Genomic DNA, 18,323 nt, shown 5'->3' with positions numbered 1-18,323 from the left:
TGAAAGCGGGCCGGAAAGTCATTTTGAGTGCGCCGCCGCCATAGAACAGTCAAGAAAAGAAATCCTCGCCATACATGCAGATGTACACACTGATGGCCAGCAGACGACAACAGCAGTCGACACTGAACGTGCTCCTGACGGCAACTCCGCTCGATTTCGTGGGGAATTTTGCTTGAACATTAAGTACAAACTGTTTTATGAACTTGCCGACTAATTTTTCAATAACTGAAGCAGGACAGACTTGCCGGCAGCTTCACGCAGTCTTCACGTAGCGAGCGCGCGCGAAGAGCGGCACCCCAGTTAGAGTGCACTAGAAGATCCTTCCAGTACACTCTACCCCAGTCCTCCCTCTGACGTCACACACGAGAGGGCGCCACTCAAATATCTCTGGGCGAATAGAAAAAGTCACAGTTTCGCCGCAAGGGCGAAGCAATGAATGCGATAGCAAGAAAAGCGGCCCGTGATGGACGCGCTGCTACGCTGCATAAACATCTGCCCCCCCCCCCGGCAGCAGCTATATCCTCCTGAGACCGACAGTGAATTTAGGGTCATGGATTTTTGTTAAACTTTCAGAACTGCTTTTTCTGAGTGCAAAGGTGAAAAGTGTCACGTAGTTTTTCAATATATTACGTTACTTGGCCGCAGCACGTTGTCCAATATATTGTACATTGGGACTCTAGGGGGATGTTTTGGGGGAACAGATAGTAGGGCGTAGTTGAGGCCAGTGACCAAAAAAAGGACATCTCGCAACAGAAATATACTTTTATTTGCTGCTTCCAAACCGAGAATACAATTGTTAATGATCGTGTAAATTCCAGTCCGCAAATCTTAGTTTAAGATGAGTGGGCATTTTCAAAGCATCGCCGTTCCTTCGTGATGCAAAGAACAGTTGGCACTTTCCGCAAAAAAACTTTGTTTTCATGTTGCAACCTTAAGTTCATGAAGTAAACACGAAGTCTTCAGCAGAGTCGTCATCACTATCCGAGAGGTCCAAGTCTGAGGTGTCCCGCTCTGCAATTCTCTCCAAGATTTTCTCAGCCGTGGCATCACTCACACGGGGCCTATTACCTACAAAAGAAAATACGTGAAGTGTAAATGTAATAACGAGAGAACTGCAGCGAAAAAGGTATTACTCTCTGTAGAGCGCAAAGAGAGCACACGCGCGTACTGTCGTGTTTTTGTTGTCATTGACACCCAATGTCCATTATATTGGACATTGTCAAATACGCAACGCATGCAAAAAAGACTACCCCATTTTTTGCTCAAATATGAATTTCTTTGTGTGCTCTAACGTCTTACGAACACAAATCAATGCTTAAATGCGCTTTAAGACATCCAAGAATGAATATAAATCTACTTACTTCTTAGGCGGCAGCCATAGAAATCGTTCGTGCTCAATCCCGCCATTTCGAGTGCTCCTGAGAGGCGGGAAACACACCGACATTGACCACATTCACTAGATGGCAGCACGGGTCCCACAAGCAGCCGAGGACACGCTTTCCGGGAGGAGGCAAGCGCTTGGAATGCCGCGGTGCGCTGTGTTGCAATGTCCAATATATTGGACAAATTTCCCATTGCCGGGTCTCAGGAGGATATGTGCGCGGACAACTTTTCTTGGCAATGAAGCGAAGGCTACAGAGCCACAATGCACGTATCCTACCGCTAATGAATGTAGTCCCACAATTGCGTCCGTATTTTATGCGTGAGATATATAAAATACTCCTTTGTTTTCTACATGTAGGTTTTTGAGACGGAACGCAGCGCTCACAAGCGAGGTACATGTATTTCTTTCAGTTATACGTTGTCACTTTGCGTTTTTGCGTGCGTGAAGTCGCGCCTTTTACCCGTACCTTAGACGCTGAGCAGCGTTTGCGTCGAAATGCAACGCTAGCCATCATTTTCCACGGCGTTACGAGACGCGCGCCAAACCGGACTAATTCGCGTAGCAGTACATGTGCAGACGCTCCGCCCCGTAGCTTTCCCTTCATTGCCAAGAAAAGTTGCCCGCGAGTATACCGCGCGAGCAAACAGCGGAAGGGCAAGGTTCTCCCTGCGCAAATATTAGAAGGAGCGAGCGAGCTGTCCGACGACATTTAAATGCGCCCGTTTAGAGAGCCTTTATGTGCGCGCCTCCGTGCCCCCGTCGGAGGCACGCAGGCGCGCACATGAAGGCTCTCTACGCCCGTTGCGCTCCTCGCGCCATCTCGCTGGTAATGAAAAAATGCTTATAAGCGCCTGCCGTCTCTGAGTCCTGCCAGCGGTAAAGGGTGTGTATATAACGCTTGATGTTAGCTACCTGGAGGATCTGCTCTTTGCGGCGTAATGGCTAGCGCCACGCGCTGCGGATCGAGAGGTTGCTGGTTCGATTCCGCGCTTCGGAAGCATTTTTCTGAATTATCTTTCTTTGGGACTTATATATATATATATATATATATATACGGTACATGACGGCGGCGACGGGGACGGCGAAAACCAGCCGAGACTGTCCGTATAATTGCTATCGCAATAAAATGTCTGTACAACGCCTGCACTTTCGAACTAAAGAGAGCAGAAGATAACACGCGTGCTTCACTTGCATGCCGGAAGCTAAATCGAAGAACGCTGTGTAGGCGGTGCGCCCTATACGCAGAGTCAAAGCGAGGACGAAAGTGCTATTCCAAGCTGAACATGTGTAAGGGCTGACAGCCATGTCGAACAAACTAAATGTATCGATTCCCGTCGCTCGTATTTTTTTCATTCGTGCCACTCACTAGTCACTCATTCTTTTGATACCGCTCAGATCAGCGACGAAGCTTAAATAAAAAGCGGCGAAAAATATTTCAATAAAATGGCTACATTATCCCGGCGATATTTTCCCATTAGCTCGGCGCAGTTCACATGCGCTCTGTCGTTCTTGAGCTGAGTAACTGCATGTTATGGCAATATGAAGTCACATATTGCCATACCGTATAGAGAGTCAGGTCTTACGAAGCCTTTGACCTCGCGGAAGTAATTTGTATTAGTGTTCCCTTAATGTACGGTCGCCGCAGAAAAAGATTAGCACAAGCGATTATTGGCCTTAACGGTCACTTGTGCTAATCTTTTTTCTGCGGGGACTATACTCGCACGTTTCACTAATTGTTTTCTTCGCCGACTTCAGCTCACACTTCAAACAGTTTCAGGTAGCTGACAATCTGAAACGTCATAACGGTGAAAGCAAACACGATAAAGACTTCTATAGTCAGACGCCTACCGTATACACAAACTTTGCAGTGAAAAAGGCCGCGGCTTATCGCGAAGAAGACTTAACAGCGAATGAATGGCCTGCAACACAGCCCAGAGGGAAATGTTAAAACATGTCATCTGTTTTAACAGATGACATGTTTATAGACATGTTTATATAGATAACACAGTCGTTTGTGCAGTGCGTTTAACAGAAACGAGCCAGAGCCGAGACCACGATCCAGAGAAATGCTTTGGCCTCGTTAATTCTCTCATGGACAGCTGCTTCCACGAGACTTGCGGTAGCGGTGGACGTTTAGCGGTAGCGTCCGATGGTCGTTTATCTTGCGTCTGTACATGTAAATGAGAAAGCGCTCACCTTTTTCTTGTTCCTGACGACGATGGCGTCTCGCACAGACTCCGGGTTTCCGGGGATGGTCGAGTCCTTGAGCAGGCGGCGAATGCGCTCGTACACGTAGCAGATGACCAGCAGGGGTGCGAAGTACTGCGAGCAGACAAGCGCATTGTTGTAGACGCGCCAGGCGCTGGGAGGCAGCGCCACGTTGTGGCAGAAGGGGCGCGTGCGTTCGCCAGTGCGTTCGTCCTGGACAAGGGTGACGCGCAGAGCGAACGCGTACGGCGCCGCCGCCATGGCCGACGCCACCCAGATGACGCCGATGAGGACCCGCGCAGTCAGGCGGGAATTGAGGCGCGCCTTCAGCGGGATCGTGATGGCCCTGTACCGGTCCACGGCAATCGCCGTCAGCGTAAAGATGGACACGTTGACTGACAGCACCTGCAAGACCATGGGAAGGGCGAAAGAAAGACCAAGCTGGTGGATACCAACTACTCGATCAAGCACACAGTCGAGCAGAAATATATGCTTTGTATGTCACCGCGGCTGTTTATGTGCCCCGTATACGGGCGACTGTATACTCGCAGATTGTTCTCGTTCATCAAAGTGGAGTGCATGGCTAGTTGGTACAGCACGTTACAAAACTGTCGCGGCCCGCGAAAGATCGTGAAGCCTCTCCCGGCCCCTTTCGGGCCGTCGTAAATGCTCCTGATCCCTCCCGTTCGAAAACATCAGTGCACAGGATGTACGTAGGCTGTTTCACAGTTAGGAGAAAACTCGGAGCGTATTGCCATGTGATTTGAGTTTTCCCCTAAGTGTGAAACAGCCTGTACATGCAGCCACCCTAGCCTCTTACTGTACCTCGTGAAATGGGCTCCATCATGACTGCATAAGAAAACGCGCCTTGGTAACTGCAAAAGCTCACGTCTTCCCCACACCTTTTGACCATTATGTTTCTACGGTGTCTCGAACAAAATTCTAGCAAAGCTACTTCTCTATTTGAGGAATCGCATAGGATTTTTTCTTCCTTTTCTGGCACCAAAGTGTCGTATCTAACACGTGTAAGTTGTCCGCCGCGGTGGTATAGCGGTTACGGTGCTCGGCTGCTGACCCGAAGGTCGCGGGTTCGATCCCGGCCGCGGCGGTCGCATTTCGATGGAGGCGAAATGGTAGAGGCCCGTGTACTTAGTTTTAGGTGCACGTTAAAGAACACCAGATGGTCGAAATTTCCGGAGCCCTCCACTACGGCGTCTCTCATAATCAAATATTGGTTTTGGGACGTAAAACCCCAGATATTATTATTAACACGTGTAAGTTCTTGAAGCTCATCCTAGCGGTCGCTCAATCTCTAAGAAACCGCATTACACGCGATAATTAAAGAACGCTAGCCTTTATGCGCTGGCGTCGGATAAAATCGCTTTCAACAAACGAGGTTATATTCTCCATGGCTAACAGCGCGAAAAACACAGACGAACGCGAAGACGAGAAGCGCCAACGCGCCAACTGCACCAACTCACCCAGTATTCCATCCCACTTAATGCTATTTCTATTCTTCCTTGCACTCTCGCTCACTATATATATATATATATATATATATATATATATGTATATATATATATATATATGAAGGAGCTTTTCCAATCGGGCAAACGTACTTGGGAAGAGAAGAGACACAACTAAGCGGTTGTCTTAATTTTATTTGCCAACGGCTTCGACCGGAGGACCGGTCTTCGTCAGGGCTTGACGAAGACCGGTCCTCCGGTCGAAACCGTTGGCAAATAAAATTAAGACAACCGCTTAGTTGTGTCTCTTCTCTCTCTCTCTCTCTTTCTCTCTCTCTCTCTCTCTCTCTCTCTCTCTCTCTCTCTATATATATATATATATATATATATATATATATATATAATATATATATATATATATATATATATATATATATATATATTATATATATATATATATATATATATATATATATATACGAGGGCTATTCAAAAAGTAAGGGCCATTTGGTAATATTCAAAAAGTCATACATTAGAATGCAGATTAAATTGTGCAGCCCCATCTGTTAATTCTTCGCGAAGGTACTGAAGTTATTGTTCTGACTCAGTAATCGTCTGCTTGTCGGGGAATTCAAACGACAATGTCTGCGAAAGTCATCGCTCGCGCCTGCTGTAATTAAATTTTTCCTTCCAAAAGGATCATCAGCTTCTCAAATTTATGCGGAATTGTGCCTAGTTTATGGACATGAAGTGGTGAGTCAAGGAAAGCTAATAAAATTGTGTCGATACTTCACAAATGGCCGCACAAATGCGCACGACTAAGAGCGGAATGGAAGGGCCAGAATCCAGACCAATGAAACTGTTTAACAAGTGGACCGGGCATTGCGATTAGATCGACGACTGACAGTTAGTGGCCTGTCGGATGAATTTCCTATTGTCTGCCGCACTACAATTTGCACGATTGTAACTGAAAAGCCCAGATATCACAGTGTGTGCAAGGTGGGTACTAAAAATGCTTACCGACCAACACAAACAGCAAAGTATTCCCAGGCGGCGAACTCTTACGCAGAGGGACTAAAGAAACTGGTAAATATATATATATATATATATATATATATATATATATATATATATATATATATATATATATATATATATATATATATATATGTGTGTGTGTGTGTGTGTGTGTGTGTGTGTGTGACAACACTCTGACCGGTGTCTTAGAGACGGAACTCTATAGATGCTCGCGTACAAGCAAAAGCAAAGTTGAGAGGTTTTCTTATATATATATATATATATATATATATATATATATATATATATATATATATATATATATATATATATATATATATATATATATATATAACCTCTCAACTTTGCTGGTATGGTCAAGCGTGTACGCGAGCATTGCTGAGCATCCTCCTAAGGGTGTCAAAGTTCCGTCTCTATTTTTTCTCCAGAAGTACACGTAAATATTTATTCCCTTTTCCAACCTTTTATCCGGACGAGAAGATCGATAAGAGGAAGGAAACGTGGCGGGTGGACATTCAGCCGGAAATTGCTCGAGCGCACCCTCCTTCCGTCTCTATAGCCGAGGGACTCGCCAAGAGTGGCTGGATGGGGATGAGGTATTTGTTGCCGCAATTCCACGTGTGTCCAGCAAACGTCTTTCGTCTTGGTTTCGCGGGCTTTCGACACCAGCAGCCGTTTGTTTCGCGTTCCTGGACCTTCAGTAAACAACGCCGTCTTATATTGCCCGAGCGAAGACGACACTTTGTTGCCCTTTCTGTTTTCTTAGCGAAGGCGAAGGCGTTGTCATACGCAGACATCGATACGAAGATATCGGGCCAGTTGCTGAACGCGGTTTTAAAGGGACCGACAACTGGCCATAACGTGTGATTAGATCGTGGTGCAAATTTAAAGACGGATTCAAGCATCCTTATCGTGATCTGAGTAGTATTTACATTTTTAAATAAAAGTCACAAAAAACCGGTATGTCGCGCACTCTATAGCGGAAGAACCTTGAAGCTGGTTTATGGAGTCGTTCAACTTGCTGTACGAAGTCTAATGCTTTCATGCGCACCATAATTAATGCTTAAAATTAAAGCGTATTCATGTAATTATCCATCCCCACTCTATTCTGTTGCACGCTGAGAAAAGTTGCACGCTGAGAAGCGGCGCTGCCTTCGCGGCAACTATAATGGAACATGTCGAGCGGCGCATGCGCGCTGAGTGCAAGGTGGTGGTGGTAGTGGTTTGAAGAGGAAAAGGCGCCTAATTTCTGCAGCCCGGTCGGGAGCACGGCGCAGACAAGGTGGAGTGCACGCATGCGCAACAAACCACCGTGCACGAACGAACCGCTCTCGCGCTCACCTCCCACTCTTTGCAGCATGGGTTGTGTCAGCGCCTCAGGAGGCGCTGGTTGTGTGCATACGATTTCATAGTCGCCGCAGATCGAAAATTTCGATTATAAACCTTTCACGGCGTTTCCTGCGTTACCATTCCGTGATTAAAACACTCTGACCGGTGAGCTTCTCGTTGCGCTAAACAAAACAGGTACCACAAAAATTGGTAGTCCGTCCCTTTAAAATAGTCGGTTTCATTTTTCATATTTTTTTACTCGGACACAGTACTTAAGTTGGTTTGCTGTGCGTTCTTTTCATTAAGTCTTCGTCATTATATGCACTTCTCACCAGTATCTACGTCGTCGTCGTCAGGTTATTCCTCATCCTCTACTTCATTCTCGACGTCTAGCCGAGAAGCAAATGAGAGGACGCTTAAGCTTTGCATTTAAGAGTGGAACGCGAGAGTGGTTCGGGCCGCGTTCGGATCACCTTTTCATTCGCTTACCATGCTTCGCTTCTCGCTGGACACACAAACCATGCCGCGAGGAAATGAATGTCTGTGCGCGTAACATTGGAAGTTCTAAACTCTCCTAGAATGCATTCCTATTGCAAGTGCAGTTGCGAAGTTCCCTACTGCGCCGTTATTCAACATTTTTCAAACTATAGCGAAGTGCCCGTTGCGCGCCTGTAAGGCAATACGCTCGCCTACATAGCCGCAGCACACATTGTTGATACTGTGGCGGCTTCTGGTGATGACGTGGATGACGATGACGAATTATTGCTGAGTCCGTTGTAATGGGCGGGCAACTTTAAGCCACTCGCTCGTTACGCATTTCACGTGGTGTGACTTCAGGTGTGATTCTACTGCTTCTGCCACGCGATATTACGTCTGTTCACTAGTGATGCAGAACTATCGGTAAATTGACTATCGGTAGTATCGATAGCTTTTTTGAAACTATCGATAGTGTAAACAAACTATCGATAGTGCTACTATCGACAAACTATCGATAGTGCAATCGGTAGTACCATCGTTTATATTACTAGCGGTATTACTGCCACGCGTGTTTACTGTTTTGTTTTTACGTATTCGAGTTGCACCCACAAAGACTGTTAGCAACGTTTGACGCAGACCGCGCCGTAATGTTTGAGAAGCTTCACCAGCGATAACGCTGGAAGGTTTGATGACTGATGTATAAAGGACGACGCGTTCCCGCCGATGATCAGATTACTCAATGGCTGACAACTGCTCCCGCCGCTATCAGTGCGCAGCATGCGTCGGTTGTATTTTGAGTTTTGATTTTCTGGGCACAAGTTCGCCCAAATAAAGAGCTCCGTATTTCCCAGTCTTGCTGCAGCATTCTTCACCGTCACAATCACGTGACAATACTATCGATCGTGGTGTGAATAATGATGCGGTTGCTGGCCGGCCATATTGCCAAAATATTTGCGATAGCCTATTACCAGCTTCGCTTAATTTATGAGCAATTTTTGGCAGAGAAATTAATTATTTCCGCAGTGAAAATGGCGGAATATATCCATCAATAAATTCGTATCCAAAAGCAACCAGTTACACCTTAAAATTAACTTCCTGATATTTTTTATTTTGAAATCATAAAATACAATATCAATTTGAAGCCGCGCAGTCCCACCTCGTCTAAAGACTTCCTTTCCGCTGCAGCTGAACAGTTTGGCTTTATGATCATGTGTCAGCAAATCACTATGGTGAAGAACACAATCATGTCAACTTTCTTGCCCTTCAGTCTGCTCTTCAGGTTCCCCTATGTACCACGTGCGCGGGGAACCAAGTTTATTCTGCAGTGAGTCCGCGCTGTTGATTTTATACTATCGATAGTACCATCGAATTTTTTACTATCGATAGCGCTATCGATAGTATTTTTTACCATCGATAGTTCGATAGTGACTCAGCTATCGATAGTATCGATAGTACCATCGATAGTTCTGCATCACTACTGTTCACGCGACTCCTTGTCCTACATGACGCCTGTATAGTGCATTTTTCCAACTCAGTTTCAACCACTGGCGTGGCTCCGTGGTATACAACATTTGACTGCCACGCAGAATGCGTGCGTTCAATTCCGGCTCGAACCCCGATTTTTAATTATTTACGTCCATCGGGAATTTTCGCTCACGTACAACGCCGATTTTCCGCTCACCGGCCACGGACGGCGACACCGCATTTTCTGCGACACTGGCTCTTTAACGCTATCCCGTTTAAACAAAGTGTCGCCCACCACTGTGTTCGATATCGTGCCGCCACGGTAATATGCATTTTAAGTATGTGGGACCGCACGAACCATTTCATTATCACGCCGCCACAGCGACTCGCAATTTATGCGAGGTTCTTGCGCGCCACGCAGACTCGGGAAGCGGTGGCGTCCTCACTTGTATTTTGGAGGCGCCAGAGTTCTCTCCTGTTGACCCGAAACATTCTCTCCGCTCAGCCAACGAATGGACTGGAGCGGCAAGAAGCACCTTCTTTGTTAGCATTTCAGTTTCCCATCTCTTCCCTGTCATTGACAAACGTTCCTCAGTGTGGCATACAAATATTCTCATTGCCCTTGTGTTCCAAAGTTTCTCAATGTCATAGTTTGAGAATTTCTGCACTCGCCTCAACACGCTTGTGCCGCGCTAAGTTGAACCACGGAGGATAATGCCCGAACAGATACGACAAGCCATTGCCACTCATTTATCAACTCATTTATCACTCATTTAGCACTCATTTATCAACTAGAACAAATTACTAAAGGGTCCACAAAAACTTGAAATACGCTTGAGCTTCGCCTTTAAGAGTATTTGTAGAACGCGATAGCGTAATCTGGCCCCGTGCGCATTGCCTTCACCCGTGCCGCAAGGAAAGGAACGTTTGTGCGCGTAACATTGCACGTTTCAAGTTATCCTATAATGCATTCAGCAGGTACAGTTGCGAAGTGCCCACTACGCCATAATTCTTCCTTTTGCAAATTGGCGAAGTGCCCACTACGCGTCCGTAAGGTGCTACGCGCACCTGCGCAGCTCCACACTTTATAATGGGTGGGCACCTTTTAACCACCCACTCGTTGCGCAATTCACACGTTTTGACGCCTGGTGCGATTCCATGACTCTGCCACTCAATATTACATGCGTTAATTAGACTCCTCCCACTGCATGACATTCTTACAACGTTTTTTTTACGAAACAGTTTCAAGCACTGTCGTGGCTCTGTGGTAGAACACCTGCTTGCCACGCAGAAAGCCCGGGTTCTATCCTCACTCGGACCATGGTCCCTCAATACTTTTACTGGTCATGAAACTCCCGCGTAACTCAATGGGAGAGCTTCATATACCGCCCGCACTTTCCGTGCCGCGGCGCTGGCGTAGCTAGAAGGCAGGGGCGTAGCCAGGGGGGGGGGGGAGGTTGGGGGGTTCAACCCCCCCCCCCCCGAAATTTTTCAATTTTGCTTGCGTACATATACACGCACGCATACAAACGCACGCACAAACATACATAAAGTATGGTTGAACCCCCCCCCCCCGAAAAAAATTTCTGGCTACGCCCCTGCTAGAAGGCGGACGAGGAAGCCGGCTGCTGCTGGCCGTCATTAGCGGAGAGTGGGCGCGGAGTGGTGTTGTGTGTGCTGGTTGCACCCCTTTTTTCTTTTCGCGGTCACCTCGTCGTGACAGCGATGCCCAACACCTGCTGTGTGTCGGGCTGTCGCTCGGGATACAAGGGCACAGTCGAAAAAGTCTCCTTGTTCTGTTTACCAGCCGACGCAGAACAACGCGACAGGTGGAAACGTGCAATCCCGCGACAGGAGACTGTCGGATTTTCGTTCGACTCCAAGTACGTTCGCGTGTGCGAAAAACATTTCGATGCAAGTGACATTATACGTGCGGACATGTGCACAGTGAATGGAAACATCGTTTCACTGCCTCGAGATCGACCAAGACTGGTGGAAGACATCGTGCCTAGAATTGTTTGTGTAGTGTGTGTGAGTGTTTTTGGAGTTTTATGTGAAGTGCGATGTTCGGAGTGTGTGCGTTTGCTTTCTGGATAATGATAGAAACTAAAAACTGATGCCGTGGGCCAAAATGCAATATTTTGTTTTACGTTGATAGTACTGTTTGGCGGTGCTGTCGCTTAATCGAGAAAAAATCTAGAAAGGTTTAAGAAGAGTAATGCAGATGATTGATCAGTTTAAGCTGAATAACTGCGTTGATGGAAGCTCCGAGTCGATCTCGATTTGTGCTGGTTTACATAGAAGGAACAGAGTGGTTAACTGGAACGCCAACTTAGAACTCGTGGTCATTGCGACAGTATATAGGAATGGATAAAAAAAGAGCCGCGTATATTAGAACTCGGCAGTATTATGAAATCTGCATGCGTAAAATCAAAACCTTTCGCTTGAAAATTGCACATATATAGTGCCCATATCTAGCAAAATCAGCTCACAGCAGTTTCACCTCATTATTTTTGTTAATCTTCAAAATCAAAAGCGCAAATTGTGACACCAAAGAAAAAAAAAGGAAAACAACACGAGCATCCCTCTCCGTTTTGTGGTATCTCAATGTGCGCTTTTGATTTATCTACACCCAGTTAAAGTGTTCGGTTTAAGACCGAAAGCGACTATGCAGGAATCTAGAAATGTAGGAACGTCACGAACACACGCGTCACTTGACAGACACCCTCAGTCAAAACATTGCCAGCAATCAATGACTTGGGCGATTTGACAACGCGCATCATGTACCATGTTGACAATACTAATAACTGCTATCATTTGCTAGCGAGAACACGGAGAATGAAAATATCTGAGGAAGTGTATTTGACGGCAAACGCTTCCGCGAACGCGCAACTGCCCTACCAAGCGCGGCAGATCAATGCCCTTCTTACGGTGGCGCCTCTACTGAGCACCTTTGTCCCTATATGAAACTTTCGCGGGAGTTTAATGACCAGTAAAAAGTATTGAGGGACCATGCTCGGACCGAACATTTTCTATTATTTATTTATTTGCATCGATATCGCATTCTCGCTCACGGACAACGCCGTTTTTATGCTCACAACCATCGACGCCGCCGCCGACACCGACGTCGACATCGGAAACTCTGCGAAACGATCTCTTTAATACTATCGCGTTAAAATGAACGCACAGACGCGACAGGCCAAAACCACGGATAACAGCGACGCGGCGTCATCAGAGCCCACCATAGCGGTGCGCGAAAGGAATTGAAAATGAATTCGGGGATTAGTACAAAATACGGGCGGCCATTTCGTGAATATTTTTTTTGTGGTAGCGGCTGCTAGGGTGTCCCTCGTGGATCCCCCGGCGGCTTCAACTCCTCAGGACCTTTCAATAAGGTTCTTGACTGACTGACTGACTGACTGACTGACTGACTGACTGACTGACTGACTGACTGACTGACTGACTGACTGACTGACTGACTGACTGACCTGACTGACTGACTGCTGACTGACTGACTGACTGACTGACTGACTGACTGACTGACTGACTGACTGACTGACTGACTGACTGACTGACTGACTGACTGACTGACTGACTGACTGACTGACTGACTGACTGACTGACTGACTGACTGACTGACTGACTGACTGACTGACTGACGACTGACGACTGACTGACTGACTGACTGACTGACTGACTGACTGACTGACTGAACTGACTGACTGACTGACTGACTGCTGACTGACTGACTGACCTGACTGACTGACTGACTGACTGACTGACTGACTGACTGACTGACTGACTGACCTGACTGAGACTGACTGGGATGACGGACTGACTGACTTGACGGACTGACTGACTGATGACTGAACTGACTGAATGACTGACTGACTGACTGACTGACTGACTGACTGACTGACTGACTGACTGACTGATGGACTGACTGACTGACTGACTGACGGACTGACTGACTGACTGATGATGGACTGACCTGACTGGACTGACTGATGCTGACTGACTGATGACTGACTGACTGACTGACTGACTGACTGACGACTGAGACTGACTGACTGACTGACTGATGACTGATGACTGACTGACTGACTGACTGACTGACGACTGGACTGACTGATGACTTGACTGACTGACTGGACTGACTGACGACTGACTGACTGACTGACTGACTGATGATGAATGACTGAGACGACTGACTGACTGACTGACTGACTGATGACTGACTGACTGACTGGACTGACTGACTGACTGGACCTGACTGTGACTGACTGATGACTGACTGACTGACTGACTGACTGACTGACTGACTGACTGACTGACTGACTTGACTGACTGACTGACTGACTGACTGACTGACTGACTGACCTGACTGACTGACCTGACTGACTGACTGACTGACTGACTGACTGACTGACTGACTGACTGACTGACTGACTGACTGACTGACTGACTGACTGACTGACTGGACTGACTGACTGACTGACTGACTGACTGACCTGACTTGATGACTGACTGACTGACTGACTGACTGACTGACTGACTGACTGACTGACTGACTGACTGACTGACTGACTGACTGACTGACTGACTGACTGACTGACTGGACTGACTGACTGACTGACTGACTGACTGACTGCTGACTGACTGACTGACTGACTGACTGACTGACTGACTGACTGACTGACTGACTGACTGACCTGACTGACTGACTGACTGACTGACTGACTGACTGACTGACTGACTGACTGACTGACTGACTGACTGACTGACTGACTGACTGACTGACTGACTGACTGACTGACTGACTGACTGACTGACTGACTGACTGACTGACTGACTGACTGACTGACTGACTGACTGACTGACTGACTGACTGACTGACTGACTGACTGACTGACTGACTGACTGACTGACTGACTGACTGACTGACTGACTGACTGACTGACTGACTGACTGACTGACTGACTGACTGACTGACTGACTGACTGACTCGCTCGCTCGCTCGCTCGCTCGCTCGCTCGCTCGCTCGCTCACTCACTCACTCACTCACTCACTCACTCACTCTCTCACTCACTCACTCACTCACTCACTCACTCACTCTGGTTCTGTCCACTACTTATTGCTTGACCTTTCTAGTGGCCGACGCCGGCGACAGCGAAGAAGCGGCATCTTACGAAGCGAGGTCGAATGTCGAATCAATGAAACACAAAGAATCCTTACAAAATACGAGCTCAAAATCCTTCACATTAAATGAGAGGGGATTCACTCTTGACGCCGCTTCATGCAGCGTTTTACGAGTCCATAAAGTCCCCCTATATACGGTGGAAAAAGCTTCCTCGCCAGTTGTAGAGTAACGAAGAAACGACTCCTGTACGCGAAATTTATTACTTTCGTCAATTAACGCGGCAATTTCGTGGGCAGAAGCTCCTACTGTCACTTGCGGAAAGCTTTCTAACGAGGGTAAGATGGCCCGCAAGTAAACTGCTTCGCTCAGGTGACCTGATAACTTCAGGTAAAAAATCAAGCACGGGCCCTGTCATATTAACAAACAGATGCCGAGAATAAACATGCTCCGGTTAAGGAGAGAGAGATAAGATACTTTAATGAAATGCCCGGAGAGGTTAGCCTGGTTTGTCGCCTGGCTTGCTACTCCAGGTTAGGTAACCACCGTATCTATATGGATGAAGCGTTGCGGAGCCCAGAGCAGTCACTCTACCCACCGCGGTGGTCTAGTGGCTATGGTCTCTGCTTTCTTTCGCTTTTATGGTACCCTTACGCAACCCCACAAAACGAAGCATGCTTTTGCGATTTAAACTGCCGAATGAATTTTTGCTTAGAGGGCTACGATAACTGTTCCGGTGCCATTACAAAATAATTTGAGGATCTAATTGAGAAATAACCTTCTAACATTCACTAGAAGAAAAAATATAAACATATCTAATGAAACGAAATTCATTCAACTTGGTCTAGCGGTTGCTTAGCGACACAATTTTTCCCTTTCACGTGCATTTCAGTAGGGAATTAGGAAGGCAACGACCTAAAAACTTACCCTTAAGGGTCTTCCTTTCCTCAGTGCTGGCTCCCATTTTTCTGTTGAAATGCACTAGAAACGCCGAAACTCTCTCCATGATGACAACCTCACCAAGTAAAATTTGTTGGCTTCAAAACAGAAACCCGGATTATGCCATCCTAACAAGGACAATTTTCTTTCAGGCCCTCTTATATTCTTAAGCAAGAACTGCCGAAGAAGTTGTCTCAATTAGGCGCAGTGGATGGCAAGTGAAACGTTTTCTTCGTTCCTGAGTATTAGCTTCCTTTTAAGGAAATGCCCCGTACTCACTTGTTTCCCGGCTGCATCGTCCTTCGAAAAGAGACGCCGTAATGAAAGCTAAAAAAAAAGAAACAATCGTCGCACGTCTACCTGAGCGTAATAAAATCTGCGCTTTGCCTGAAACATCTTCGTGAAAAAAAGGGGGAAAAAAAACAAAGTTTGGATAACTGATATAAAAGAGCAACGCCTTTGTTTAACAAGAGGCCAAATCGTGATAAAAGAAAGGGGAGGGTGGCTGGGGGTGTTGCGAAAAGGGGCATTATTCAAGTGTCCAACAGACACGGTTGGCTCAAAACGAATTATGCAAAAGTGGAATAAACAGCGCCATGGAAATACGGACAACAGCATACACGAAATAAGCAAGACTATGCGTCGTCTTTACTTCCAATACGGCACCCTTTTTCATTCCTTTTGTGTGACCCAGGTTATCAAATTAGGCCAGCTCCGACAGCGCGCAAAATAAACGAAGTTGCGCAGTGTTTTTCTTTTTCTTTTTTTTTTTAGGACTGCATCCTCGCGACCGCACACATAACCGATGGTTCGCGAATTGTCCTCTCTCGTTCGATTTCTCTGATTGGAGAGGACAACTTTGAAGCGCATTCGAATGAGTGCTGTGACTGTGAACCTGACACGTTTGTAGGTACACGGAAATAAGAAGAAAAAATTGCGCGAAAAGTTAAGCCCATACAGCGTGAAAAAAGACAGAAAGGAAAACGTGAGGGCCAGAAGGATAAAACGATAACAGTGAGGCCAGCGCTCGTACTATACCTCACGTTTTCCTTTGTTCTTTCTTCTTACCTTTCCAAACGTGTACACCGAACACGAATACACACAACACATATTAGGCGAATGTAATACGTGTTCTCTGAATACGCGGTCGAGCTTCGTTCCGCAAAGAAACGCAACTCGACCGGGAAAAAAAAAGCTTGATCCGACTCATAGAATTTTCTGCAATAAGCAGAACCTGTACACAGAAAAATTTTCGCAAGCAACGACTGAAACTCTAACGACAAAAAAGAGCAATAAACACCCGCTAAACGTCACTATATACTAGAGTTTGCAATGCGATACTTCTGCGTAAATACTCCATAAATGTGAAATGCCCTTAAAAACTAAGCGTCCACGGTTCAAGTTTGCCCCGTATACTCGCAGAGACCGGTCGAAACTGAATGGCAGACCCACATTCTAGCGCTGTTTCGTTCGCCCATGTAATTCGTTCAGGCACTTCGATATTGCTTGACTTACGTGGCGGGAGAGAACAGCATTCACTGCGTTCTTGAACGCGTAAACGTTGCCGTATGATCTTTTTCCCTCGCACATTCTAAGTCAAAACGCTTCGACTACCTCTCTGCACTCCAGTTACACGACATGAAGCTAGAATTTCTTTGTTAACAGGTCAGTGGAACTTTTATCCCACTGCACAAACTCGAAGCAATGATTTCAAGTAGAATTATTTTCCCAGTGGAACTTTTCAAGTGCGTCGGACACTTCTGAGTTGATAACAATTGGCCCAAGAAAAAAAAATTATCTGGCCAACTTCGCCGGTAATTTGGCTCTGTACCTCAGACTCGTACCGACCCTTTCTCTAGAAACCAACAATTCTGCACGAGTAGGTGCAGAACGGTCGCTAGTACGATCTGAAATCATTGGCAAGAAATCATACAGGCAGAGAGGTATGTAGAGCACGAGTTCGAGCATTTTTGCGATCGTTGTTATACGGCCGGTTAACTCTATATAGAAGTCATCTAACGTTTAAATTTAGGTCACGGGAAAGTTCTGGTATACAGCGATATCCAGCCAGAGCGTTCCCGTAAAGCTTTTATATACCGGCTCGAGAAGACTACCCTACGGCTGCTTCTGTACGCACCCTTGTTCAAGCTTTTTTTTTTTTTTTTGCATCGTAATGCGCTAAAGCTATATATTTTCTCTTTCCAACTATGGTCGAGGTCGCTGACCTGTACGAAGGGGCAGAAAGCGCACATGAAGCGCGGCAGGAGCCACCGCTGGAGCAGCGCAGCCTGGAAGTGAAACGGGATGGAGAACAGGCCGATGATGATGTCGCTGATGGCCAGGTTGGCGATCAGGTAGTTGGTCTCGGTTCGCATGCGGCGCGACGTGGCCACGATCCAGAGCACGAACGTGTTGCCCACTACGGCCACCAGCGAGATGGCGCCGTAACAGACGGACAGCAACACAATCACCTCGACTGGCACCTCGTAGAGCCGGTCCTCGGCCACCGAGGAAGGGTCAGAGGCTCCGGCCTCGCCGTCAGCCGGGTTCATCGGCGGCAAGCCCCAGCTCACGTTCACTGTCAGCGTCTCTCCCTGCCCGGAGGAGTAAGGTTCAAAGTCCGTCGGGCGACTCAACAGCAGCGAAGAAGCCATGCTATTTTTTTTTCCTGTAGTTCTGATTTCACGTGAGAGAATCGAAGAAAAATAAGCACGAAAACAAGTCTATACCAGCGACTCCATTGTATTTTGCCGCCTACTGTGAGGGTTCAGCAAAACGAAGAAACGAATTCGCCAGACTGTCGAAGTCACTGTTCTTCGCACTTCACAGTTCTCGGCGACGTTGTCAACGACGCGTGTGCTCGAAAGTGGTTGAGAAGACA

At 46.8% G+C, this 18,323-nt stretch overlaps 1 protein-coding gene across 1 annotated transcript in view; it reads right to left on the bottom strand.

Moving 5' to 3' along the window:
- The window catches only part of LOC119379733 (neuromedin-K receptor), a 193,538-nt gene extending 175,442 nt beyond the window's left edge, over positions 1-18,096 (bottom strand). The window contains exons 1-2 of the mRNA XM_049412117.1: positions 17,668-18,096; positions 3,581-3,997 (exon numbers count right to left, since the gene is read on the bottom strand). Of these exons, the coding sequence (XP_049268074.1) occupies positions 3,581-3,997; positions 17,668-18,096 (846 nt within the window). The remainder of the gene's footprint in view (positions 1-3,580; positions 3,998-17,667) is intronic.
- Between the last annotated feature and the right edge of the window lie 227 nt (positions 18,097-18,323).

The sequence above is a fragment of the Rhipicephalus sanguineus genome, chromosome 1 (assembly GCF_013339695.2).
Source record: "Rhipicephalus sanguineus isolate Rsan-2018 chromosome 1, BIME_Rsan_1.4, whole genome shotgun sequence".
NCBI classification, from domain to species: Eukaryota; Metazoa; Arthropoda; class Arachnida; order Ixodida; family Ixodidae; genus Rhipicephalus; species Rhipicephalus sanguineus.
The sequence above is the reverse complement of the archived record's forward strand: the minus strand, read 5'-3'. Positions and strand labels throughout refer to the sequence as shown.